General features: G+C 41.9%; 1 protein-coding gene and 1 long non-coding RNA gene across 9 annotated transcripts in view; one reads left to right on the top strand and one right to left on the bottom strand.

The window, feature by feature from the left end:
- Nucleotides 1-26,725, bottom strand: part of dnmt3ab (DNA (cytosine-5-)-methyltransferase 3 alpha b) — a 60,443-nt gene that overhangs the window by 19,667 nt on the left and 14,051 nt on the right. For 4 of the 7 annotated variants that reach the window (XM_021321019.2, XM_012871562.3, XM_012871563.3 and 1 more), the window contains 5 exons: nucleotides 26,024-26,381; nucleotides 19,308-19,354; nucleotides 12,922-13,068; nucleotides 4,376-4,723; nucleotides 125-283 (listed from right to left, as the gene is read on the bottom strand). In XM_021321019.2, the coding sequence (XP_021176694.2) occupies nucleotides 125-283; nucleotides 4,376-4,723; nucleotides 12,922-13,068; nucleotides 19,308-19,354; nucleotides 26,024-26,381 (1,059 nt within the window). Of the gene's footprint in view, nucleotides 1-124; nucleotides 284-4,375; nucleotides 4,724-8,932; nucleotides 9,010-12,921; nucleotides 13,069-19,307; nucleotides 19,355-26,023; nucleotides 26,382-26,725 lie in introns of those variants that run through there. The other 3 variants (XM_012871566.3, XM_012871567.3, XM_021321020.2) reach the window with 3 other exon arrangements.
- On the top strand, nucleotides 22,806-25,554 carry LOC110369079. 2 transcript variants are annotated; one of them, XR_004933386.1, is made up of 2 exons: nucleotides 22,806-24,387; nucleotides 24,676-25,554. It is a non-coding gene; the product is annotated as an uncharacterized LOC110369079 (long non-coding RNA). The 2 variants fall into 2 exon arrangements; XR_004933387.1 differs by having other exon boundaries at nucleotides 22,806-24,603.

Genomic DNA, 26,725 nt, shown 5'->3' with positions numbered 1-26,725 from the left:
GTGACAAAAGCTCATTGTGAACCTCGTGGTTACCACTAAATAGTAGACTGTTTTGTTAGAAAAGGCTAAAGAAAAAAAATAAATCACCTGACAGAAATATTGCTGCTGGCCCCGAAACACTCACCACTGAGAATTTTCCATCTCCGAACCACATAACCCATCTGGTTCCCTCGGCAGCTCTGCTCCGGCCCGTCACCCACCAGGATACGATGCGGCCTGGCCACCAAGAAAATCCTCGCAGCTTCCCCCAAACAAGCTCGCCGATGCCAAAACCACGGCCGTCCTGCAGCCAACAGACAACACGAATCACCCACTCTGCATTAACTTCTGCGTGTGGTTTTGAACCCTTTCCCAACGTTTTTTCTTCGTTTGGAAAAATCCATTACATAAACTAAAATAAAGAATTAACCAAACTTTAACCAAAATACACAATATAAAAATAAAGATCACAATATCAAAACAGAGATAACATACGCAGCCTTATTTTTGCATACTATATGTGCAAATTATTCACAACAAATTATAAAATGGAAAAAATAAACTTCATACCAAAACACAGTATGCTCAACTTTCACTGCCATCCATCCACTATCTATACCCGTGTGTTCCTGCAGGGTCGCTGGTGCCTATCTCCATCGGTCATTGGGCGAGAGGCGGCGTCCACCCTGGACAGGTCCCCAGTCCATCACAGGGCAACACAGAGACAAACAACCATGCACTCACACTCATACCTAAGGGCAATTTAGAGAGACCAATTAACCTGATGGTAATGCTTTTGGACCGTGGGAGGAAACCAGAATACCTGGAGAGAACCCATGCATGCACAGAACATGCAAACGCCATGCAGAAAGACTCCAGGCCGGGGTTCAAACCCAGGACTTTCTTGCTGCAAGGCAACAGTGCAAACAACCCTGTGCTACCAAATCAAAAATTATTTAAAAGAAATTTTAGCCAGTAAAGTTAATTACTATATTAGAAGTATTTATTTGGTCAATATACATGCATCTCCTTTTAACTCTTTATACAGTTTAGAATAAACAAAAAAAGGAGAGAAATCCAGGAACTGCAACACATTTTTTTCTCTTTTATATGTTATGGGCCTTATAAATAGAAAAAAAACATTGATATTGATCAAATTCGGAGTGGCCAAATCAAACCTCAAAGACAATAGAAAATGAAAGCGGCGATCCTTACGTACGATTCAGCTTTCAACCTTTTCTTTTCTCTTTGGTTGCACAATGTTAACTCCTTTCAGGCTACTGTCACAAATGAACTTTGAACTGCTTCTGGTCTAAACGCAGCCAAAGTGATGTATGTATCCCACTCATTCCGGTTGATGCATATTCTACACATACCAACAATTGTATTGGAATCACTTTGCTGCCATCTCGTGGCCAGAGCAATGTCTAATTTAGCTAAGTTGCATAATACATGCCAAGATTTCAGTCTATTATATGTGCTATAATCAAAGGAACCATATCCACTTAATTTAGCATCTGGTTGACCACAAAAACACAAATAAATCCAGGCAGTAAGGATTTATCACAATATCCAAGTGTGCCAGGATGTGTGAAGGATATCTGCCACCTGAACTACACAGATGATGCTTAAATTATATAAGATGTTGTATAATACATTATACAACATCTGGATAATATATGATAAGTTTGTCCTCCTGATCTCTTCTTCTGATATCCGGTGCTATTCATGAAACTTCCAAAAGGCAAAAAGCCACCCATAGCATAGTTGAGATTTTATGCATCGTAGGTGTGAAGAGCTTCAAGAGGAGTGGGGGGAGGTTGTGATCGGTTAAAGCTTTGATGATCTATAAACACAGCTGTTACAGACACACAAAGGTGGGTTTAGTCTTTGTAAATGTGCTTGGAAACCAGTTTCCCCCAGAACTAAAATCTAAGTGTTTCAAGAGCAAGTCCCAGGTAGTTAAAAAAGGTTTTTGTAATTTGTGACTCCAGTCATCGTGATGAACCAGGTTATTCGAGCTGAGTTTGTTTAGGACCTACACAAAGACTAAAAGAAATGTACTAACATATAGCCGCTCATGTCATCTCTTTCACAAATATCGCGTTACATGGTTCTGTTGCATCTATATTTGGTACATGCTTAAATATTTGGTGCTTAGCCCTATTTTCACTACTTTTAAAAACACTAGGAATGGGTCTGGGAACTCAGAAGACTCCTCTGTATTTCTAGTGGATGACAGGTTGGAACTGCATGCTGGTCAGCTTAGTTCCTTGATTACAACAGCATGCTATTATAAAATTTACAGTTATGCAGTTATTCAGTTCATTTTTTTTACAATTTTCTTACAATACTCAATGATTTATTTTATTAATAAAGATTGTCTTTGAGATGATGGCTTTCCTTTGGTGCCATATGTGTTTTTCTTGTTTCAACGTATGTTGGTTTATCTAAAAAGTGCTTTTTTCCTGTGTGTCTAACCCACAAGTCGTGTTTTCCAAGTCCAAGTCGAGTGTTTGAGAGGCAAATCCAAGTCAAACCACATGCATGCGCCGCATGAGGGATTGCTGCTAAGTCAGCAACACAAAGCAAGCAAATGTTCACTGTGGCTACACAGTTTTTCAGCAGGAGTGAATTCTGCTAGTCAATGATTCGACGCAATCTGCTGGGTTTCCTTAGGCAAAAAAAAACAAAAACATTTTAACCAATCTGTCTGTATGATCTAATTGAACTGACTCTGTAAAGCGGCCTGAGATGACATCTGTTGTAAATTCGCACTATATAAATAAACTGATTTGATTTCTTCCTAGAACACTCCATTTCTGTGGTTTAGGAAGTCAATCCAATTATCTTTTCATCTGTTAAAATTGAATTCAGTATGCAGAAAATTAGTAAGCTGCTTTATATTACTTTAGAAATGTATCATATTGTCCAGTCCTTTACTATAAACTGTACTACTGCACCTTTTCTGACATGGACACCCATTAATAGTATTGGGAGACCATGTTTTAAATCTACATTTAAAATATTAGATGTCATGTTTTGTCGATCCAATGTCAAAGCCAATGAATACAGTATTGAGTTGAGGAGACACCTGTGTAGGGCACAATTATGAAGCTACATCTGACATGAGCAGATTGGTTTGAGGTATTAACAGCCCACGGTTCATGAACGCCACTGACTAATAAATCAAGCGCATCTTTTAACATCATCTGACACAGCTGCTGCAACCTGTAGCTCACATACCACCTTGCTGAGTTATATACCTGAAGTCTAAGTTAAGTTACAAGATTTTATAGCATGAGTCTAAGTCGAGTCTGATGTTTTTGGTTTTGTCTCTTGGGGGTGACTTAAATTGAATTCAGCATTTCTGGTCTAAATGTGAAGAAATAAAACATCAAATCCTCAGAAATGCTCTATATACAGTCTATGAGTGCCCTCGAGGTGTCAAATAATAATTTGCTTGATTAATCAGAGTGATATAGTAATAGTAATATCATCTTTATTGTCATTGAAACATACATTACAACGAAATTTGTTCTCTGCTTTTAACCAATCACCCTTGGGGAGCAGTGGGCTGCCATGTGCGTTCTGGGGTTAGGGGTCTTGCTCAGGGACCCAGAGTGCAAGCGCTGGGGATTGAACCGGGTACTTGCATCCTTCTCTGAGCGCAAGCGCGCTGCTCTAACCACGAGGCCAACACTCCCCATACAGCTCGGTAGGCAATTTGGGGTTAAGTGCCTTGCCCAGGGGCACATCGACATGTGGCAAGGGGAAGCTGGAATCGAACCCAAAACCTTCTGATTGCCAGACGACTACTACTCAACCCATCAAGCCACAGTCGCCCACAAAAGAAGAAGGAAAAATCATAAAAGAAGACAGACTGCCCTCCTGTGGCAGCGGTGCCAAGCATTTTAGGTTAGGGCGTATCTTCACGAGTGCAGACAGAGAACCTGCATACCTTAGCATGAGAAGTTAATTAATGTGGTTATCAGGTCATAGCTGTAACTGAACTTATGTACATTTGGTAGCAGTGGTGCCTACTAGCGGGATATATATACGCTCTCTAACTTGTGACAGTCATGCCACAAACCTTTTCAGCTTGTTAAAAACAATCAATGTTAAATATGTATGTATATATGTAAACATGCAACAGTATCGGATGTATTCAAAGCCAGCGAAATACACAATAATTAATTAATGTGGATATAAAGCACATATGCTTTATATGGGGTTTATTTTATAGTGCACATTGTTGTGCACTTCAAATGCAAATGTTTAAAAACAGCTGCAATAAAAAACATGGATTCTAGACTCAATCCCTTTTAAAATGGACATCCCTGAAGCTTTTTCAGAAGACAGCAAATAGAGCGAGTCATGTTCTGCCTCAGTTTACCTCATACTCAGGCTCAGTGTCTCCAGACTTTGGGGACGATTTTTCCTCTCCTCCGATGGCGACAGGCTCCGGGGTGGTTGCCACAGGGGGGGACGCTGGGTCGGTAGGTTGCTGCTGCTGCTGCTGCTGTTGCTGCTGAGGTGGCTGTTTTTGTTGCTGTTGCTGTGGCAGAGACGGCTGTGATTGCTGTTGATACTGAAGCTGTGATAGAGGCTGAGGCTGAGGCTGTTGCTTTGAAGGCTGGGGGTGTTTGATTATTGAAACCTCCTCTTTCTGGGTCTCTGTCTCATTCTTCTCGAAGTCCTTCATTATGTTGATCTCTGACATTAGTTTGGCTTTTTTCTCTGCCTAAAACAAAACCAAGGGACAACATAAAATTTTAGATAACGAGCAGCTTTTGAATTTGGCAGTACAACATGAGCCTCCTCACTGCAAACTAAATGCAAAACTGGATGGTTTATTTAAGGATTAGTACCCTTTCAACTGTTTCACATTTTGACTTTTAATGGTATTTCAATTAATAGGCCAACACAGTAGTGCATGATTGTGAAGTTGAAATAAAACGACATAGTTTTTAACATTTACATCTCCAAATGAAACTATCAAAAGTGTACCATGTACTTCTGTTAAGGTTCCATCACTCCGATAGCCATAAATAAAATCCAGTGCAACCCATTACCTTCAGAAATTTCCTGAACACTCCATGAACACCCCATACACAGGGTGAAACAAAGTGGTGGCAGCACCATGCTATGCAGGGAGGCTGGTCAGAGTTGATGGGAAGATGAATAGAGCTAAACGCAGGACAATACTGGAAGTAAATCTGTTAGAAGATGCTAAAGACCTGGGACTGGGATAGACGTTCACGTTCCCACAGTTCAACACCATACTGCCAGATCTACAGTTTAGATCAAAACATCTTCGTGTGTTATGATCCAGAGCTGAAGCCAGCAGCAAGTCTCTAGAAAGACTTGAAATGGATCTTCACATATGCTCTCCATCCAATCTGGATTGGATGGAGAGTTGAGAAATTTAGCAATAAATACTGTATTTCTCGGACTATAGGTCGGTCTGGAATACAAGTCGCAAGATTGGCCAAACTATGAAAAAAAGACTTGTAGTCAAAGTAGACAAAATATGGTAATGGGGAGGAACCTTGCTCCCCAGATGTACCAAGCTGGTAGAGACGTAGCCCAGGAGACTTCAAACTGCAATTGTTGCAAAAATGTGGTTCAAGCAAGTATTGACTCTGGGGTGGGGGATTAACAAGCACAATGTATACAGAAGTAGTATAGAGTACGGACCTGAAGAGGTGAAGACAAGAGCCCAGCGAGTTTGGAGACCATGACACTGAATCAGTAGGTCGATCAGAAAGGACAAGACGCGCCCGAGACTAAAGCCTCTGGCAGTAAATCCTCAACAGCTGCACTCGCTCTGATGTCTCTTTCTCAAACAAACACATTCAAGCGGTCACGCATGTTCGCTTTCGGCTCAAACTCTCTTCTCTTCTTGTACATGCGTGGACAAGCGCACAGATCCACAACCTTTTAGCCCCCATATGTCAACACGTGCTGATCATGCTATACGCTTCATGTGAGAGCGGCGCTGCACAGCTGTGCTTATTTTCCTCAGGAGTTTTTTTTTTTAGCTTCTCAGGATTCACATGGTATCAATCTCCAGAGGTGGCATGGCTGGGAAAGTAGGGGGGAAAGAGAGTATAGCAGAATCCCCTTCTCGTCTTCCTCCCCAGTGTGACTCGTAAACAATAGTGCCTTTAAGAGGACAGGGTGCCTTGGCTGAATGGGGAGGGGTTTGCCTCAGAAGAGTAGAAACATGTGCTCTACAATCAAGAAGCTCAGCTGTGCGTTATAAATAACTGTTCTGTAGTGCTGAAAGAGTGGTTCAAAGCCCCTGGCCGTACACGATAGGCCTCTTGGCTCCAACACAAGCAAACTGGAGTTAGGGCTCCACGTTCTGCTTAGATCTGTAGTTCCAGGAGGTAAAAACTACACAAACGATCACATGACAGCCAGTTTGGTCAAAGAAAGCGGGAGGAAAATCTACAATCATTACCGGCAAACTGTTGATTCTTGCTGACTGATATTAGGAGGTGAATTTGGCAAAGTGGCCCAAAGTGACCTTCTTCATCTCCGTCGCTGAGCAATCAGTTAAAACTGAGAAATCTGCAAAGGCCAATCAAGAAGCTACATTTAGTTTGCTTAAGATCCCACTCTCTCTGAGGTTTCTCCTACCCAGAGTCCATGAGAAAGTGACACCGAACACATCATTTGGAGAAGCACACAAAGCACAGGGCCTATAAGAAGCAGATATTTGTCTCTGGACTTCTTCTCAGCGGTAAATGCCCCCCTTTTGGGGGCCTCACAGTGTGTGTGTGTGTGTGTGTGTCGCTTTACGAGTGAGACAGGCCCTCCGAGTCTAAAAAGGGGCAAATAGAAAAGGAGGTAGAGGAGATAATACAATGCGGTCTTTATCATTTGCACATGCCTGCCTGTCACTGACACCTCAGTAATGCCACTAATTCATAGCTCCTGTCAGAACAGCGCTGAAGACAAACAGCACATGTACAAGTTGTAGACGTACAAACAGGAACAAAGCAAATGTGTTGAAGAAACCGCCACATATTGCCCCTTAAAACACAAAAGCTAGACGTGGAAGACTTTGATTAAAGCTCTGTTGCTGCGCGAACAGAAGCTGTTCAGGTCTCTGCCAGGGTGTAGAGACATGTTGGTTGCACAATAGCAGATAATCTGACTTAGTAGCAGTGCGGCAAGATACCCCGAGGGCTCAAAGGGTGACGGAGTGCATTGGGTGGCAGAAAACTCCCAGAACACAAAAGCAGTCTCTAGGTACGAGTGCAAATAATACTTTTCCACCAAACCCTAGCTGCGAAGCGCACATTAACGCCGCGGTTACAGTAAACGATTAAACATCAGTTGTGTTTAATGAGGCTTTTAACTTTATATGGGAAACGTTTAATCTTATATGGTCAGAGACTCACGGGTGCAGTTGCTAAGATACAAAGAGTGTTGCGCATAATGTCTGAAAGCTTTCAGCTGCAAATAAACCGAACCTAACATCAGTTTACTAAAAAGGTTTGAAATGAACAAAGTTACATTAGGATGGCAAAACATGTACCAAAGCACCGCAACGCAAGCACCCCGATAACTTGTATTACAAAAAGGAAACGTAAAATTTGTTTCGACTATGTACTTTTCTTTTTTAACCATACCTGAAACTTTAAAACAGAATGTTTTTTTTTTTTTGTTTTTTTTTACTTCTACAGCAGTTTCTTGTGCACGGCAAGCAGGAAATGCACCATTCTTTAGTTAAAAGGTCTTATCGGCTCTGCTGAACAGGACTGTAAACTAAGAAGGAAAAGTACCAATGATGGACTCATTTTCTACTTGATCGATCCTGACATCTGGCCAGCTGGTAGAAAACCTAAAAATCCATTTGTTTTCCAATCAGTGAACACACCATACCTAAACCTGTCAGGTAATGCTAACAACACTCTTCTGTGTTGGAGTTGTTGCTGAGGAAGGAAGACCGAAAATGACCCATTTGTGTTAGTATCATTAAGGTATTTAAAATCAAGTCACAGGAAAAGACGGTGATGAAAGAAGATCATAAAAAAGGAACTTCATGTTTATGACGTCTGTGGTTTATGCGGATAGAGAGAGCGCCAGGGTTCTAGCAGATAACAGGAAGGTTGAAAGTATTGCAGGAAATATTTAAAATAGCAACTTCCTTATATTTGTTTCCTTGTCATTTAAAAATTACAACAACTCTTCTCTTTCACACATAAAGTGACGTCAAATATGCTCCAATTACAAATAATTAAAAGCCGGTCACAGCAGAAAGGCTAGCAAAAAAATAATCAGCATTGTTTTCATAAGTCATACTCCTTAAAGAGACAGGTTAAAGCTTTACAAAAATCAGCGCCTCTCTAATTAAAAGTATATTCAGTAACACCCGGCTTTTGTAAGTCCAAATGCATTAAATCAAACTTCTGCAGAATCGTAGCAGACTCCTTACACATGCTGTCAGAACGGCCTTAAAGTCTCATGAATAACAATAAAGTGTTTTAAAAAAGAATCTGGTTGAATAAAGCAGAACACAGAGTCCACAAAAGTAGGAGGAGGCTCCTTTAAGGCCAGCACAACAACTCTAACCTTTTCCTGTTCGAAAGTTATGATGCCCTCCAGAAATAGTCTCTTTGACAAATAAGCTTTAAAAAATACAACAACATTCCGTTACAACTTTTACAGGTGACAAAATGTTTCAGCAAAAAAATCATCACGGGAAAACCCTCTGTTCAAGCCAGAGCAGCTTTTCCCCAAAAATGGCTAAAGCCTGCGCTCCCTTCCCTTTTTTTTAAAGAGGCAGGTTCCCTTTAAGCCATGCTGCACAGATGGTCCACAACACAACTCTCGCGGAAATTAACTTATGTCAGCATATTCTCCTCACCGTAACCAAGCAGCTCAGATACAGACACTATCGCCATGTGCTATCAATAAAACAACGCAGTGCACATACCCATACATACGCCAGCATGCTAACCTCATAATCCAGTGTGGGGCTTGGGTTTGTTCACCCCCACACTTGGGGTGGAAGAGAGCGCAAAAAAAAAAGAAAAAAAAAGAAAAAAAAAAACATTTCTTTGTCTAGGGACTTCAGGGTCAGGTGATTACTAAGGCAGTTCTGGTTGGCTGGACAGGACTTGCAAGTGTTGGGGGGCCAGGAGACTCAGCGTGGCTGAATATTTGCAGCGAACCTCATCTTCACCCTCATATCCATAGCACAAGGTTCATTTCAGCAGCTGGGGGAGGGGTGCGGAAAAAGGACGGTGGAAGAAAATGAGCAGGGAGTGAGGGAGAAGTTCGCTGTAAAACACGCAAGCCGCAAGAAAGAAAGAAAGAAAAAAAAAAAACTGCCAAAACTAACTCTCTAAACCGCCGCGCTGTCCCTGCTGCAGGAGTTTGCAACACCGACATCCTCTGCAGCTCATGCAAAAGAACTCAAGAGGACAACCTTGATGGCAAGATTTGCAAACCAGCGTTTATGCGAATCGCATCAAGGTTTTGCAATGTTGGCGGATAAAAGAAAAAGGAGCAAAACAAAACAGCACGCTGTGGTTAACTTTCAAGGAAAATACACTTCGGTTTAAAAAGCTTTAAATACACACTTGACTCATATTTTACGACGTTTCATTTGCAGGGGCCCCGACATGTCCTGCTAATTTGGCAATATTTCCTCCAGGGAGACACTTTTATGACCGCTACTGGTGCTGAGTGGGAGAGAAGCGGGGGGAAAAAAAATGAAAACCCTTGCTCGTACTGTAAAGATTTCCTGTTATGGAACAGCTGATCAGCATCACTTTGATTATGTAGGCTTTAATAAGTAATGCAGAGCATATGCATTTAAAGGTACTATATCTGACCTGAATAAACGTTTCCACAGGAGCAAACAGTTTGGGCTGAGTTAAAACATTTGACAGTAAAAGTGATTTTTAGCAATATGGTAGGGAAATGGCAAAAAAAAGAAATCCTTTCTTGTTACTTTTACTTATTACTTTTAGAATCCTGTATGCCTCACTAATGCCCGACTGGAGTAGTTTTTCTTCCATCTATGATCATACGGTAACAAATGAACTTTCAATGGTCTGTTGTTAATTAAACTTTATCACCAGATCAAGGGACCACATGCTGATGGCTCCACACAGGCCTCAATGCATCAAACTGGTTTATTATGTGGAAAAAAAAACATGTCTGGAAAAATGTCTGAAAGGTGTGCTGCGCATTTGTATTCAGTCCAAAGAGTCCTAGTTTTGTGGAGTCACCTTCGGCTGTTTTTACAAAAACCTTTCAAGACTGTTGTCCCACAAGGGTGTTCAAAATGTGGTCCGGGGGCCATTTGTGGCCCCTGGACTGGTTTTGTGCGGCCCCCACCTACAATTTATAAATGATTTCGTCATCCTGCACAGGCTGTTGATGGGGATGGATGTGTTTTTTTTTTTTTAATTATGACAAAATTATTACATTCAAATTACAGTCATCTTACAACTTGAAATGTTCAGTAAACCCTTTGCAAGTTTTGAATCTTTCTTACAGATAATCTGACTAATTTGTGGAATTAAAGTGTTACGTGCTAATACTTTGTGGAGCAGGTAAACAATATTCGCAATAAATGTGTTGGTACTTTTTTTTAAATACATTTGACTCTCCAGTACTTTTGAATTGACTATTTTAACACGTATGATGAAAGGTTTGGACAACCCTGCTACAGCATTTTAGTGTAGATCAAAAAAGCTGACCAGAGCATCTTCATCCATTTCTTTCTTAAATAAAACTGAGACGGAAGGTCTTATTTGCACCCTGGGACAGACTGGCGATGAGGGATAAGCGTGACAGAAAACAAATGGATGGATGGATGGATGGATGGATGGATGGTCTCATTTGAAAGAGCTCCTTGTTTTAGATCTCAACACATTTACATTCAAAACAACAATATGCTAAAGAACACTACACACACGTTTGCGATGACCCCTGTATGACATGAGGCAAACTGGCTTTCTTCTAGTCAGTCTTCCACAAACACTAGATCTGTGGAGTGCACAGGCAATCACTGTCCAATCCACAGGCTCTCTCAACTGAGCTGCGCTTCTCTGCAGCTCCTCCAGAGTAACAATGACACTCTTCACTGCTTCTCCCATTTAGGCTCTCTTTTCCCACCCTGACAGTTTAGCTGAAGTCATGTTTTTGTGGGTTTGCACCATACTTGTTCCATTTTCAAAAGATAGACTTACAGCTTTATCGCTGACCTGTGTGTTGTGTTCCTGATGCTGGTCGTTCGATAATACTCGACCAAGAAATCTCTGAGACCTTCATTCACAGAAAAGCTCTGTCTGGACTAAGATTAAAGTTCACAGAGGTGGACCTCATCTTCTAATTAGTTGACTTCTGAAGGTTGCACTGATTTGTATTTAGGCTTATCAGAGTAATGTAAGCTGGATCAAAACGCATATCATACTCTTCAGGTTTTTATTACTAAGAAGTTTTGTATGCCCTTTGCTTCCAACTTAGAAATATTTACTACTTTGCGGTGGTCTATTCCATAAAAGGCTAGTAAAATCCATTGAAGCTTCTGGTTGTAATGCAACAAAATGTGAAAAGGTTCAATAGAATCATTTGGCAAGGATCTATTCTTAAACAGATAATTTGAGTTTATTATTTTTATAGTTACAACTCGCCTGATGATTACTTGGAAGAAACATTGCTGTTGTGCCAGAAAAAAAAAAAATCGTCTCCAGCTTCAGTCTGATGTAAAAACACTTTCCTGTTTGTTTTCTTAAACCAATCACTTAAGTCTACCAACGTGTATAACACACTAATGAGTCAACATCATTTCCTTCAATTCAAAATCAACATTTGAGGTTAACATGCCAACACAAATCAGTCAAGTGGAGGAACACGAGTTCAATATATCTGGATCCAGAAAGTAAACATTTTCAAACAAGGCCCTGATTTGGGAAACTACTTGCTGCTGTTCAACTTAACCCAGTTTAACTCAACTTAGCTCAATGTGGCTCAAATTAATGCAATTCAGCTCAGCTGGACTTAACACAGTTGAATTTAACTTAACTCACTTTCATTCAACTCAATTTAACCCAACAGAGTTTACCTCATCTTAGTTCAACTTAATTCAATTTACCCCAGCTCAACTCAGTTTATCAAAACTCAGTTTAACTCAACTCATTTTAATTTAGCTGGACTAAACTCAATTAACTCAAATTTGCTCAACTTGAATCAACTCAACTCAGTGTACCTCAACTTAACTAGGTTGAAGTCAATTTAACTGAATTCAATCCAACCTTACCTAGAATTGGCTTAGATTAACTCAATTTAATTCAACTCAGCTCAGATTAACTAACTTTATTGCTGTTAATGTTAAAGTCAACATAACTCAACTCAATTTAATTCAACTCAACTTAATTTGACTCAGCTTGACTTAACTCAGTTAAACTGATCTCAATTTATCTTAAGTCGGTTTAAGTGAGTTCAACTCAATCTGTCTACACTGAGCTTAACTCATTGTAACCCAGGTCAATACAGCTCAATTAAATCAACTCATCTCAGACGCTTATAGCAAAAAACACATTGCGTGTTGTGATCAGTTTTATCAACATTCACTTCTTCCTCTGAAGTAAGACATCAAAAGCCTGGAGGACGGCATAAATCTAAACTTAATGCCTTCAGCAGGGAAGCATGAACCAGATGTGACCCACTCGGGTGGATGTGATTTCTCCTCTGCTCACGCAAAAGACCAGAACAGAGCAATGAAAAGCAGAAGGCAAGTGAGGAAATTTCACTGAAATAAATGGTACCTTCATGAAATATCAAATGACACATCAAATACACTTGGTCATGAATGCGCCGGGAGCCCTATCCATGATTCTAAGCGCTTCAGTCAATGCTAGCCTCTTCCCTTGCAGTCTGTGGTGGCTGGTTTAGCGTTGGGGTACTCACCTCCATTTTCCACTTGGCCATCAACTCCTCCCTGGTCCGCTTGCTAATGTAATAAGGGTCACCAGCCTGGAAGGTTATTCTGGGCATTGGCCTCTGTCGAAGGCTGATCTCCCAACCAACTCCCCCTCGTAGCCTGCCTCGACCTCCCTGTTTAAGGTATGAAAGAAACAAATCAAAACCGTGTGTCTAACCGGTCACTGTATTTTATGAGAGAGGTTCTATTTAAAATGGGTAGTTTGATGATCTATCTGGTTTAAATTTAAGCAAACTGGGCAATTTTGTGAAGGGAGGTCACAGCGTCTAAGATCTTTGGGCAACAGTTTCAAAAAACATTGGAACAAACCTTCCTCAGATGCTTCCAAGTGTATTTGATATTTCAGATCTATAGACCATTAGGTACCATTTCTTTCATCGGTTCAAAGAGAGAAGAAGCACGTAGCTGTTTGTGGATTTCTGACACAGACACTAGTCAAAAGCAAAGCTTGTTGAAAGATAAACTATGCATGCTATATACTGATCTCTTTCAAACTCCTATAGAAAAGGCCTTTAACATCTGCTACTTTATTAGAGAACAATAGTGGAAAGTCAGTATAAACAAATTTATATATAATAAACATATTTTGACCTTTGATGTAGATTCTTGAGTCCTACTGGAATATTCGGTTGTCAGCAGAACATAAATTTATACTGATGCTAAAATAGCAAACAAGGCGGATTAAGCCACTGTTTTCTAACTAACAAGTAAGTCCCAAGTTTATCCGCGGAAGTCTCGAGTGAAGTCCAAAGTAAAGGCATGCAAGGTCCAATACATGTCCAACATAAAAAAAAATAAAAAAGATTCAGGTGATAGCTAGGAGGCCTTCCAATGTGATAGACTTGGAGCTAATCAACAAAGATAAATGATTGCTGTACCGCCAAAAATTATCTTTCCAATGATCATAGTGAACGCAGGTTTTTCCATGCTGTAGTTTATTTCTCTGTAACCCAATTCTCACAGTTAGTGTACGCAAAGGAAAATATCAGGTTTTTTTTACTTTCTCCAGCTGGAACTGACTTCTCATCATTGTGATTCCACCTGTGTGGTGTGTTAGATCTGGAGGTCCTGGGTTTGTTCAAAGGCTAGATGCATCCTAGTAAAGTCACTAATCATTGGTGTTAAAGTCCAAGTCAAGTTCCAAGCCTTTTGTGATATTGCTGAGTCCAAAAGCATTACGTTTGTGAATTGATTCTAAGTCAAATCTAACTCATGTGAGACGAGTCTAAATGTCTTCAAACCAGTAGAGCTGTTTTAACACTAACGCTGTTTAAAAAAAAAAGATTTGGATGTGTTGTTTTTTGAACTCACAAATGTGTTAGCGTTATAGACAATTATTGTTTTGCCTGCATATTTTCATAGACATTTATGTGAATCTAAGTCAGAGAAAATAACTCCTGATTCTCCACATCAAAAGTTCTTGAGCTTTATGCAGATTGTGCAGAATAACATGTCTAGTGGAAATTTTGGGTACTTTTAGGGCAGTAGGAAATAAAAAGAGACGAGATGAGCTGGTGGTTTTATGAGGAAACAGGTCAGGGACGTCAGAGAAAGAAGAATTGAGGTCTGTGTGATATATTTACAGGTAGATGTGCATACAGTATAGTTAGCGTTTAGCACATTTGTATGGACTTCATGCCAAATGTATATAATCTGGTTCATTTTTAACTTCCGTCAGTGCTTTTCAACCCAAAATGAACGAGTTAAAGGGATACATCCCTCTACTTTCTTTTACAGTCTGTAGCATCACACACTGGTTAAGAAACAACACCATTTGTTGATTCCTCAAGTTCAGACCCGCAACACTAAAAAAAAAAAAAATAAACATCTCCCACCTGATGCAAAAAATGCTGTAGAAGCAAATTGCTCCTACCTGTTGGACTTGACTGGTGGGGTTACTCCTGAATGTATTCACCACAATGTGTTTCTCTGATCGAGTGCAGAAATGAAGTAAACAGCGGGAGCAAAACAGCTGCTAAAAATGGAAGACGCTGCCTCTGCTTCGTGGAAAATCCCCTTAAGGTTTTACAGTGTTCCTGGGAACTGACCGAGGTGTTGTTTGCTAAAGTTACAGCCACCTTTTAAAGTTACTGGAGCTCTTTGGTAAAACGTGGTAAAGTAACAAATGTCCGTTGTGACATATACAGTTGAATAAAGTCAAAATGAAAGCTTTCTAAACCACAACTTCTTCATTTTTGCAAAAAACACAATTTTTAGAGTCAAATTTATCTCATTGCACCTGTATATGTAGGATCTGCGTTTACGATTCATTCATTCCTGTATAGTTTCTAAATCTTTCTTCGTAGGGGTTGGAGATCTATTTTCCGATGCATCGACATGTGGACATGGGTGATTATGGTTTGAATAGCAACTTGCTAAACTTTGATTTTCTTCATGCTAATTTATGACCTCATTTTAAAGAATGTGAAAAAGGACCTCGGTCAGTGTGGAAGTGTGGCACCAGGACAGTTTAAGCTGAACATGAAAAGGTCACACTCACTGCATGCGCTGTGATTTAAAGCAAAAATGACTTGGCGACCAGCCACAGCATATTAAATATGCGTTAAACTAAAAGAAAATCCTTTTAAAGCATTACAAACGTGAGGAACCATATTACATGGTTGCACCAGGAGGCAGGGCTAAAACTAACTGGAAACCATTTGGGCTCATGAGATCGAAGCTCCCCCTAAACTCAGTTCATTGCAAATGTTACTGCGAAGGATCTGCAAACTTCAAGACTTGTTGGAAATTTGGCTTTCGAGTTATGGGGCTTTCTTTGTATATAATATCGCCTTACAACTACTACAGTACCAAGCTAACTACTAAGATAGCTCTACTTTGTGATGCATGGGTGGCTACCGCCATCAAGCCACTGAGTCATTTTTTGACGCGCCAAAGGAGAACAGTGAAAGAAAGTCATAAAGGTCTAAATGTAAATTGGCTTTATGAAAATGGAGCAGAGGAATGGCAGATTGCTAAGTAGGGTCTAGTTGAAGTTACAGGTAAAGTAGGAGATGCTGAAATCATCAACTTGTGCATAAGGTCAGCTGTTTGTTACTTTGGACAGTACAGAAGTGCAAAACCTTTTTTAAAGAGCTGGGGAAGATTTTTTTTTTCATGAATTCTGAGATTTATTTGTTCATTTTGTAAGCTTCCAATTAAAAATATGTACTTTTTGGCTTTGTTACACTTCTGGTGGCTGCACAGTGACATTTTCAGAGTTTTCCAGAGCAGCGTGATAGATGAGTAATAGGATTGGGAAATGAATGGTGACTAATCCATACCAAACAGCACAAAGGGCAGTTTAGCTTTTCAGTAAGATGACTTTTTTTGTCTAAAACTTTGTGAATTTCTGCAGCGTCTCTGATGTGTGAAGACGGGGCCAGTGACTGCGCGGCCCTTAGAGCTTCTGATGCTGGGCCTTTATGTCTGAGGCTGAAGCCTCAGTCGCCTCGTCTTCCAAGAGTGAAACCTTTAGCTGTGCCCTCACCTCCAAATCATCAATAGCCCTCATTTCCATTGCCACTCAAAAGTCGCAGGCTTTTGAGTGGCAATGGAAGTGAGGGCTATTGATGATTTGCTGTGAAATCATTGATTCAATCTGGGATTTAGTGCTTGCACCATTTTAGCTAAGTTGGCAGCAGCACATTTTATAAATGTGACAAAGGTTAGATAGGGTGGTAAAAGCCATTTGTGAGGAAAAGACAACAGCATCACATTTAACACTATTTGAAGACAGAAAAGGGTTGACAAACATCCTTGAAGGGTTGCATTGAGGATGAGTCATTAGTAGAAATGCCCCAGTTTGATCTAAAGTATTTCTTGTCCACGGCTTGCTGAACTGTACCATAGGTCATTCGTGTTATTTTGTTGAACTAAATAACCTGAGATGTTTGTAATGACGGTGACAGGGAAAAAGATGCAGTATCTGGCTGTAGCCGCTTCCTGTCACGTGAAGGGCGCGAAGGAAGAAACACTCAGTCATTACATTTTAAGCTCAAAGCAAAGAGTCACGTTTGAAATGCAGGAGAAATAACTTATTCCGTTTTTTCATGTTGTGTTAGTCTAGAGAAAATCACTGCACTGAAATATATCACGAGCCAAATTATTAGCAGGTGATATAAAAAGTGAGTAAATCCAAGTGTTCGCCACGCTTGCCGAACGTCAGCGGAGCTTGGAATGAGACGGGGGTGTAGGTAGGTTTGCTATTAAAAAGAAGTAGGATAGAAAGAAGAGACTCGGGGAAAATGGAATAGTTATTCAAAGAATTTCCCATTGGGAATTTGAAATATATCTGCCATTTCTGTGTGGTATATACCTTGCTCCTGCGGTTGTTGTTTATGTGTGTGTTATTTCTCTTTGTTTTTGCGATTCAGACCAGTAATGCAATGTAAATCACACTGCTTAGTTTATTGTATGTGCGCACTAGCCTGTACCTGTTTGTTCCTGTGTAAAAAGTAAAAAAAAAAAGAAGAAAAAGAAAAGAAGGAGGATGCAAACATTTAAGCCAGAACAGGACTATGTCTCACACATAAAAAAACAAAACCCCTTACCTAATCCTTTGTTGAAGCACTTTTTAATTCAGTTTCAGGAGTCCTAGAGAATCTAAGCTAAAATAAAGGTTAGCTGTTCTAGTAGGCGTTTCCTCACGTTAGCTCATCTGAAGGTTGGTGAGGGAGGCTGACAGCAACACTGACGGAGCTGCAGGTATTTCCAACAAGTACTCCTGGTCTTTTACACGTCACAGCAATCTGCTATTTTCTCATTAATTCTGGATTAAGGAGGAGGGTTGCAAGACAGAATTACTTTGAGCTAAGAATCTCAAGTGTGTGATGATCTGATGAAACCACACGTTAACCTTTGGGCAACAAATCACAGGAAAATCCCCAACGGGACACCATACCTACAATAAAATATGGTGGTGGTGACCTGAGGTGACTTTTATTCAATTGGAAACTTGGTGTTTTAACACAAAACTTTCAGCTGTCTCCTAGAGGCCAGCAGATGATGATGTAACTTATTGCTCAGCATCCTGGTGACTCCTCGCATGCATCCAAATAAACAAAACGACGACTTCATGAGAGGAAAAGTTAAGGTCTGGAATGATCTAGCCCCGAGTTAAGAACTATATCTGCTGGTCACCTGAGGAGGGCTGAGAGATGATCTTATCTTTGGATGGTGTAATGTGCGGGGACTGGTAGATTGTACCTTGTTTTGTTGTGAACGAACTATCATAACAAATATAAATGTTTCTACAGCACCATGAGATGATAACGTTACCAGAAAACGATCGGGCATTAGCCTAGGGCTGGGCGATATGGCTTAAAAATAAAATCTCAGATTTTATTATACCAAGTCCGATGAATCAATTTTTTTCTTTCCTTTTTGTTTCACAAAAAAATAAAATTAAAGACATTGTTTTTAAAACTTGCTTTTATGTCAAGCATTTCATCTGGGAGTGGACCTGAATTCAACTTGCAGCTAAATACAAGCTGTGAAACATGCTTGTAAAACAAGATGGCGGCCCTGCCGTTACAAACAATGAAGATATAACAAAATGTTTGCTGCTAGAGGTTTTACCCAATGAGTTAAGAACAGGCTTCACTTCACTTTCAATTCAATTTTCAATTCAATTTTATTTATATAGTGCCAAATCATGAAACATGTCATCTCAAGGCACTTTACAAAATCAAGTTCAATCATATTATACAGATTGGGTCAGATTATACAGATTGGTCAAAAATGTCCTATATAAGGGAACCAGTTGATTGCATCAAAGTCCCGACAAGCAGCATTCACTCCTGGGGAACCGTAGAGCCACAGGGAGAGTCGTCTGCATTGTACATGGCTTTGCTGCAATCCCTCATACTGAGCAAGCATGAAGCGACAGTGGGAAGAAAAACTCCCCATTGTGCCCTACTTTTAGCCCCCACAAGCCAGTAAGATGCTGAGCAAATTTGACCTTGTGCCCGCGTATCAGCAATCCCAGAACAACAGGCAACGGTCATTTAGCCAGAGGATTCAAGCATATAATCATATGTAACCTCAACACGTATGTGCAGTCAGTCTAACGCTCAACATGTTTGATCGTTTCCTTTAGGAGCCAGGCGCACCCTTGCCTCCTTTTTCCTGTCGTCATGCTGACAGAGGTATGCGTCCTTTACAATGAACAGAAGTAAGAGCGGCACGGATCATTCGTCCGCATCTCAGCAAGACTTTTTTTCTTCTTTTCCTTGATGTTTACTCTTAGCAATTACAGTCACACTAGACATCCTACTAAACGAAACGCCATATCGTCATAGGCAAAAAGACAACTTGAGCGAGTAAAGACACGACGGCACAGAAATCTTACCTCGGTCTTGATTGTGTCACACCCGTCGTCTTCCTTGTGCTCCACATCTAGAGGGAAGACAGTGACAAAATGGATGACCTGAATCATTCACTTGGGGAGAGGAAATTGCCATTGATAGTCCTTTCATCCATGCAAAACTCATCTCGCCTTTCACTCATCAATAGACCACGCCAAGCATTAATGAGTTACACCTGGGACGATGGATTTGAGCAAAAATAAAGTTGAATCAATACGATCCTTGAGGAGGTGGTGGACCAGGGAATCCTGTGGAGCATATTCAAAAATGTGCAAGCTACTCTGTCTAGGATCAGAGTGGCTTGAGAGCTCAGGTACAGTATGAAGAAGCGGAGTCATAAGGGCCTGGGTTTACTGCCCAGATTCTGATGAGAGTGGAAGGCGGCCAAGTTTACTTTGGCCACCGTTTAACATCTGGCCTGACATTTTTCCTTTCGGGAAACGCAGAGCCAGCTGCTATTAGCATGGCCCCGCCCTCGCTGTCGCACATTGAGTCACGACGGCTTACGTATATTGTTTCACATCGGTGATTTGGTGGCTGTATATAATGTGTCTAGAAATGATTAAAAGCTGAACAGAGTTAAGTATATGTGGCGAACAACCAACAGCTAAAGTTTCCTTGGACTGCAGATCAACTGTGGGAAAGAGGGGGAGACTTTTTGGGTGGAAAAGCTCTCAATTTTACTTTTTCATCAGAGCACAGATGTTTTTTTTTTGTGTGGCATTCAAGCATTTAAGAACAAGTAGTTGAAAAAAAAAAGGAGCCATGGCTTTCATAGTTTAGTCTTGATCAGCTGAACAAATGATTTGATTTGTAGAACCGAAAGAGATCATTTGGGCAAGATCTGCTTGTTAAAGCCCTACAGCTTAAAACCTCTCAAGATGGCAAAAAGCTGGTAGATTTCCTCTTTGTTATAGAGATTAGTGATTGTTTCCATTTTCTGCCCACATAGTGCCACACATAACACATCGAGTAAAAGAAATACCAGTCCAGAAATGCAACATAGTATAAGTAAGAGATAACAAATCCCTGCTGAGGATTAGAGATGAATCAAGAAATTGTCTGGTGACTGGAACAGAACCATTTCCAGCTTGAACGGCTACGATGGTCAGAATCTCAGAAAATCCTATCGTTACTCAACCATTGAGAGCACAATTATTAAAGAAAATAAATCATCCATTTATCTGTCGGTACGTTTGAGAAGATACGAGATAAAAAAGGAGCTGGAAGACAAGTATGTGAGCCCAGGGAGAAAAGGTTGTATCGTAGCGAGCAAACAGGACGGGCACTGTAGTTCTGTATGGCATGTCCAGACATGTTGGCTCTTCATTCAGGCTGTGAAAAAGCGAGAGAGAACAAGACTTTTAGCTGAATACAGGAAGGCTGAACGGAGTACAGTTGCTCAACATCTGTTTGTCACGGAACGTGAAGGACTTGGAGATGTGGCAGCATTTTGCAAATTTTAGGGTTAAGGTAGGGATCCACTTTCTCAGGGCCTCCAAATGGGCTCTTAATATCCATCCATCCATCGTCTACACCAGCTTATTCGCGTAGGGGCGCAGTGAGGGCTGGTGCCTAACTCCAGTGGTGATTGGCCGAGAGGCGGATACACCGTGGACAGCCCGCCAGTTAATCGCTTCAGGCAACATTGAACTGAGCCATATTTGTAAATGCAAAGCCTTAAAAAAGCTAATTCTGGGAGTACCTTCTGTGTTAATTGCATTAATCATATTTCCATAAATACGGAATTTTAAACTTTTTTTTTTAAAACCTTAACTCCAACCAAAAACAATTATTGGCCGCTTAAAAAATACATTTTGAATGCGTTTTTTTTTTAACTGTATCTCGTTATGGTTCTTAAAGAGAAATCAAAACGGGCTATAATCGGTTTTGGCAGCTAAAAGGTTTACAAAAAAAATTATAAATAAATAAATTGGCCACAAGGTGAAATCGGTGCATCTCTACTAAAGATTTCAAATTGTTTTGTTTGACCTACAAACAGACCGGGTGGATGATGCCCTCCTAATGGCCATTGTTCTTTTACTAGTGAATGAATTATGTAGAGGACTGTTGCGATACTATCGCACAGGAAGAAAACTGGCGTAGATACACAAGAGGAAGTTGCTCAAGCTACAGTGAGAACTTCAGCAGCAGATTAAATCAGACAAAAATAGCCCGGTGTCAGGGGCCCTCAAACCGCGGTCTAATAAAACCGACTCAAGCTCAGTAAACGCTCCAGTTGGACTTCCCTCCAGCTTGGCCACGGTTTCAGCTCCGGATATCTGCAGCAACATGGGTATGTTGTTTGTTTCTTCAAAAGCGCTGGCTGTCTGTGTTCAGCAGCGCGTTGATGAGGTTAGACAAAGGCCACTGAGAACCGAAAAACTACAGCAGCTGTCTGGAGTCGCGATTAATGGAAGTTTTTTTTTGTCCATGGCACGATCAGACGAAAAACACGAGGAAGCCAAATTTAGCTCGATCACAGAAGCTCCTGCCAACATCTCTGCTAATAGGTTCGCACTGTTTCTAAAAGTGGCCCGGCTCTGTGAGCGCTGCATTGCCCCGCTGCAGAACACACGCAGACAGCTGTGAGGCGGCCGGGTCCTAAATTAGTAAGATGGCACAGAGTGAGCGAACAGTTGATGCCCAAGCACTGTGTTAACTCTTGATCCACCAAAGGGGGGGGAGGCGACTTCTGATGGCAAGTTTTACACTTGTTGGTGAAGCGACCTCAAAGACCTATCCAAGCAAAAGTCTTCTCACTTAGCACTTCAAGATTAATCCACGTCTGGCTGGACCCCACCGCCCCCTCCCCACTGCTCTCATTGTGATACTCTGGAATAAGTGACTACATAACGACTACACAACAAATTGGTGAGGCATGCAGAGTGCCAAGGTCACTGGGTTTGTGAGAGGAGCCGGCCTGTGATGCCCAGAGAGAGCATACCTTGCCAGCTTGAGCGGGTGCCAGCTTTGGCGTCGCTGGAGCTCAGTTGCACTCCGGTCGGAGCTAAAATCCTTCCCGTGCCCTCCAGTGAGATAACAGGAACCCTTTTTAGCTGACTATCGATCCAGCCCCCCCACCCACCCTCTGCCAAGCTCTCCACTCTATGATTGTAACAGTAGAACTACAACCACAGCAGGTTTTTATTCAGCAGTAACCGCCCCAAGAACAACGATACATTTTTTTACGTGCAGAATGCTATGTGTGAATGGCGCTTTATCAAGTCCTGAGGGCCCCAAAGCGCTTCACGTTGCATTCAGTCATTCACCGAGGCTGCCATACATCGGTGCCACTAGCTCCCCTGACCATCGGCAGCAGGCAATGTGGGTGAAGTGTCTTGTTCAAGGACACAACGACTGAGACAGGTGGAGCAGGGGTTCGAACCGGCAACCCGCCGGTTATAGGAGAAAAATCCCTAGCTCCGTGCACCACCGTCACCCGTAGTGGAAGACTAACACTGCACGTCACCCTGAACACGCGGTTCGCATGATGAAACACGGCGGTGGCAGCGTCATGCTGTGGGGATTCGTCTCTCTAGCAGAGACATGGAAACTAGTCAGAGTGGATGGGATGAAGGAGACCTGTTAGGAGCTGCAAAAGACTTGAGGTTGGGGAGTAGCTTCGTCTCTCAGCAGGACAGGGACCCTAAACTTGCAGCCAGAGTAACAATGGAACGGAGGTCAGAACGGCCCAGTCAAAGCGCAGAAATAAATCCCGTCGAGTACCTGCAGCTAGCCTAAAAAAAAAAAACGATGCTCACAAACGCTCTCCATCCAGTCTGACTGAGCTAGAACTATTCTGCAAGAAGAAAGGCCAAAAATGTTCACCTCTAGACCTGCAGGTATGGACATACCCCAAGAAGATGCGCAGCTTTAACTGAAGGGGAAGCGGTTCCCGAAAACGGTTACAAGCAATGTCGTCTTTTTTCCTCCAATCTCACGGCTATGTGCTACTTTTCATTGTTCTCAGACATAAAATGCCCCCAAACATTACATAGAAGTTTGTGGTTGTAACACAAAATGTGGAACCACACAAGGGGTCTGAAGGCTTTTATGACGCATTCATAAATGCGTCATAAAAGTGTGTGGAAAAAGACTTTCATAAAGCCACAGTTGCTTTGAAATCTAGTTTCAGAGCAGGGATTTTGAAATGCTAGAAACTTTTTTCACAGAGCAGCGAATTCCTCATTTTTTTTCCTATAAAAAAAAAAAAACGAAAGAAAGCAAATTATTCCGTTGCAGCCTTTATCTATTCCATGGCACCGTTAATAATTATTGATCAGGTGGTTTTTTTTATTGTTTAAAACAACATCTTTCTGTTGAAGCAGATTTGACGTGTTTTGACGACAGAGCTGCCGTGAAAACAACACGCCAAGCAGAGTTTTAATTTCCCCTGCTATAAAGCTTTGCAGACTCAAACGCGAGTAATTAGTGTGCAAATAATGCGGCGGCTGCCTTCCTGGGCAACAGAGCCGAGGCTCAGTTCCCAGCCGGCGAGAATAAAACCCCTCTTTGCTCGTGAAATTATCCTTTTGCCGAAAAGGATGAACACCCTACTGGCAACGCTGTACCCTGCGCCCTGTCAGAAAACTCCACATTAGAAGTGAAAAAGTAAACAGTGGAGGAGACGTGCAGAAACAAAAGCAAAGCTATTTCACTGGAGGCACAGGTCAGAGTCCTAATGCTCAGCCTGTTACAGCAGCAGCAGCAGGCGGGGTTAACCCAGGGTTTGCCTGGGCGAGACGTAACAAGCCCCACAACCCCAGATCAGGTGAGTACAGAGCGCCGACTCGGTCTGCAAGGAGTTCTGGGCAGCGCGCCATCCAGCTGGCACGGCTGCCGCCGGGGGACCTGCCAGCTCCCTGAGGAGGCGCGTTACCAGGAGACGAGGTGCTCCTCCCCTACGTTTATTTACCTCGGTCCTCATCAAGGTCACAGCCGGTGACTCTGTGGCCCACGAGAGGGGAGCGGGGAGGCACGTGGCAGAGGGAGCGATCGCGGGAGTCCGGACGCAACACTACCTATTAGTGACAGGACTCTTTATGCCCTCACCCACATCTGGTAAAGATGAGTAAAAAGCCTGAAAATAATGTTTTTCTTCAATCCCAGAACTTTAATGTCAGACAAATGTATTTTTTTTTTAAAAGTCCAACCTTTATTTTGAAGACATTTATTCGGTTCTTATCATTTAAATGTGACTAAACCATCCATCCATCCATTTTCTAACACGTCTATCCCTGTTGGGGAGAGGAGAATTTAGAGAGGCCAATTAACCCTGTAACTAAACCGTTTTTAAAATCCATATTACAATTTTTAAGATAATAATCTCTCTCTTTTTATTCCACACAGGTCCATTAATCCTGGCTACTGCTTTTAGAGCTCAGACGCTTGCCTGAACTCACCCATATCTACGAACTGAAGCGTTTAAGCCACCTGGAACTGAGGCAAATAAATGGGGACCAGGACTTATTTTTACCTTGCCACTACAGACTGTGAGGAGTCTTCTTTGGGTCACCATGTCTCCATCAATAAAGTTGCACTCTACCTTTCGAAACAGCAAAAAAAAAAAAAAAGCCTTTTTCCTGCTACCATAAGCAGCGTAATCCGGTGGTTTGCAGAACTCCAGTAAGTCTTCATCTGGAACCACGCGCTTTGGTCAGACGAGACTAATCTATAAAAACACTTTCTGTGGGTTTAGAGTGAAAATCAAAAAGGCCGTAACGTTGTTTGTTGCTTTTTAAGAAGAAACAACAAAAAACCAACACATGCCCATTGTCATGTACGATGGAGGATCTGTGATGCTGTGTGCTTTTTTTTTTTTTTACTCTAAAGAATCCAGGATGGTTGTTTGACAAAACAAAATGTGGACTCTACGAGGAAAACTTAAAAGGCTGATCATTAGGTCTTTCAGCAAGAGAAAGATCCAAACCATACGGATAAATCAGCAAAAAACAGTTCACCAGACGCCACAGGCACCTTTTACCACAGCCATCTCTGTCTTCAGCCATAAATCCGACAGAAAAAAAAGAGAACAGAGCAAAAGAGAGGACCCACGCTGGACCTGTATGCCAGAGACTACTGGAAGGGTTTTCCTCTTGGCTAAAAAGGGTTTTGGTGGAAAGAACTGACAGCGTGGCTTCCTAAAAAGTTTCCAGGCCAGATTTGGTAGGAGGTGAATATTTCTTTCGATGGCATTCTGACCCAGCTGAATAAAGGCGTTCAAACTAATGGTTGGATTACTCTGAGCATTTCTGTGTGACATTCGGCTGCAGCAAGATTATCTTAAGGATTTTTGGGCACAATTCTTGGCAATAAAGATTTCTTCTGCTGTTTTGTGATATTAGGTGAACACTGCAAAAAGGGAACTAAAAATAAGTAAAAGAATTCTTGAAATTGTATTTTTCCTTGATTTGAGCAGGTAGATAAGAATACTTGCCAATAGAATGAGATTTTCGCACTTAAAATTGGAACAATTCATCACTAAAATAATATAATTAGACATCCTGCACTTGAAATAAGACGATGGAGATGAATTGTTCCTATTTTAAGTGCAAAAATCTTATTCCATTGGCAAATAGTCTCATTTACCTGCTCTAATCAAGGAAAATTACAATGATTTTAAGAAAATTTCAGCGCTGCAGTCTCTCGCTCCCGTCCGCCACGCACAGAGTTCAGACGGACAGGCCCGACCACTCACACTTCGTCGGCCGCTCCAGTTTCCGCCTCCCTCGTTTCTTGCGCGGCATCATCAGGCCGTCGTCCTTGTCGCTCTCCGGGCCACGCTCAGACGGGAAGCCGTTCTCCTGGCAGGGACTCGGGCTCCGACCCTGGGAGCTGTCCTCCTCTTCCTCCTGGTAGGAGGAGGAGGAGGACAGGCATCTGGGGATTCCGTTCTCCACTTCCCGCCTCTCCTGTTTGGGGAAGCAGGCGTCGGGCGTCTTGTCTCCGTGCGCATCCACGTCTCCGTTGTGGACCTGCGATACGGTCGGCCGGCACAGCCCGGGGTAGCTGTTGCCGACGCCCGCGCAGTCTGTGATAGAGGCGCAGCTCTCGGCCTGCAGGCGAAGAGAGGGGGGGGGGGGGGGGGGGGGGGGTAGAGGGAGGGTGAGAGTGTTAATGCCGGAATTCTGGGAGAAAAACGTGAAACACATAGATCTCGTCTAAACTGCAGGTAGGCTTGGCTAATGAGGGCGCGAGTCGCGGTGTTTTCCCACAGAACTCTCCCTCAGCTGGAAAGTTCAAAGCCTTGAGCCGGGAAACCTGCTACACGGCCATTAACCTACAAGCGGGGAAGGAATAACATTCCAAAAAGTACGTTTCCTGTAGGCGAGCGTTAACCGTTACAGCAGCACAGAACTATGCCAGGAATGCTGGCTGTTGGACAACAGAGAAGGTTTTC

This window comes from Fundulus heteroclitus, chromosome 19, assembly GCF_011125445.2.
Source record: "Fundulus heteroclitus isolate FHET01 chromosome 19, MU-UCD_Fhet_4.1, whole genome shotgun sequence".
Lineage (NCBI taxonomy): Eukaryota > Metazoa > Chordata > Actinopteri > Cyprinodontiformes > Fundulidae > Fundulus > Fundulus heteroclitus.
This window is presented reverse-complemented; position numbering and strand designations above follow the sequence as displayed.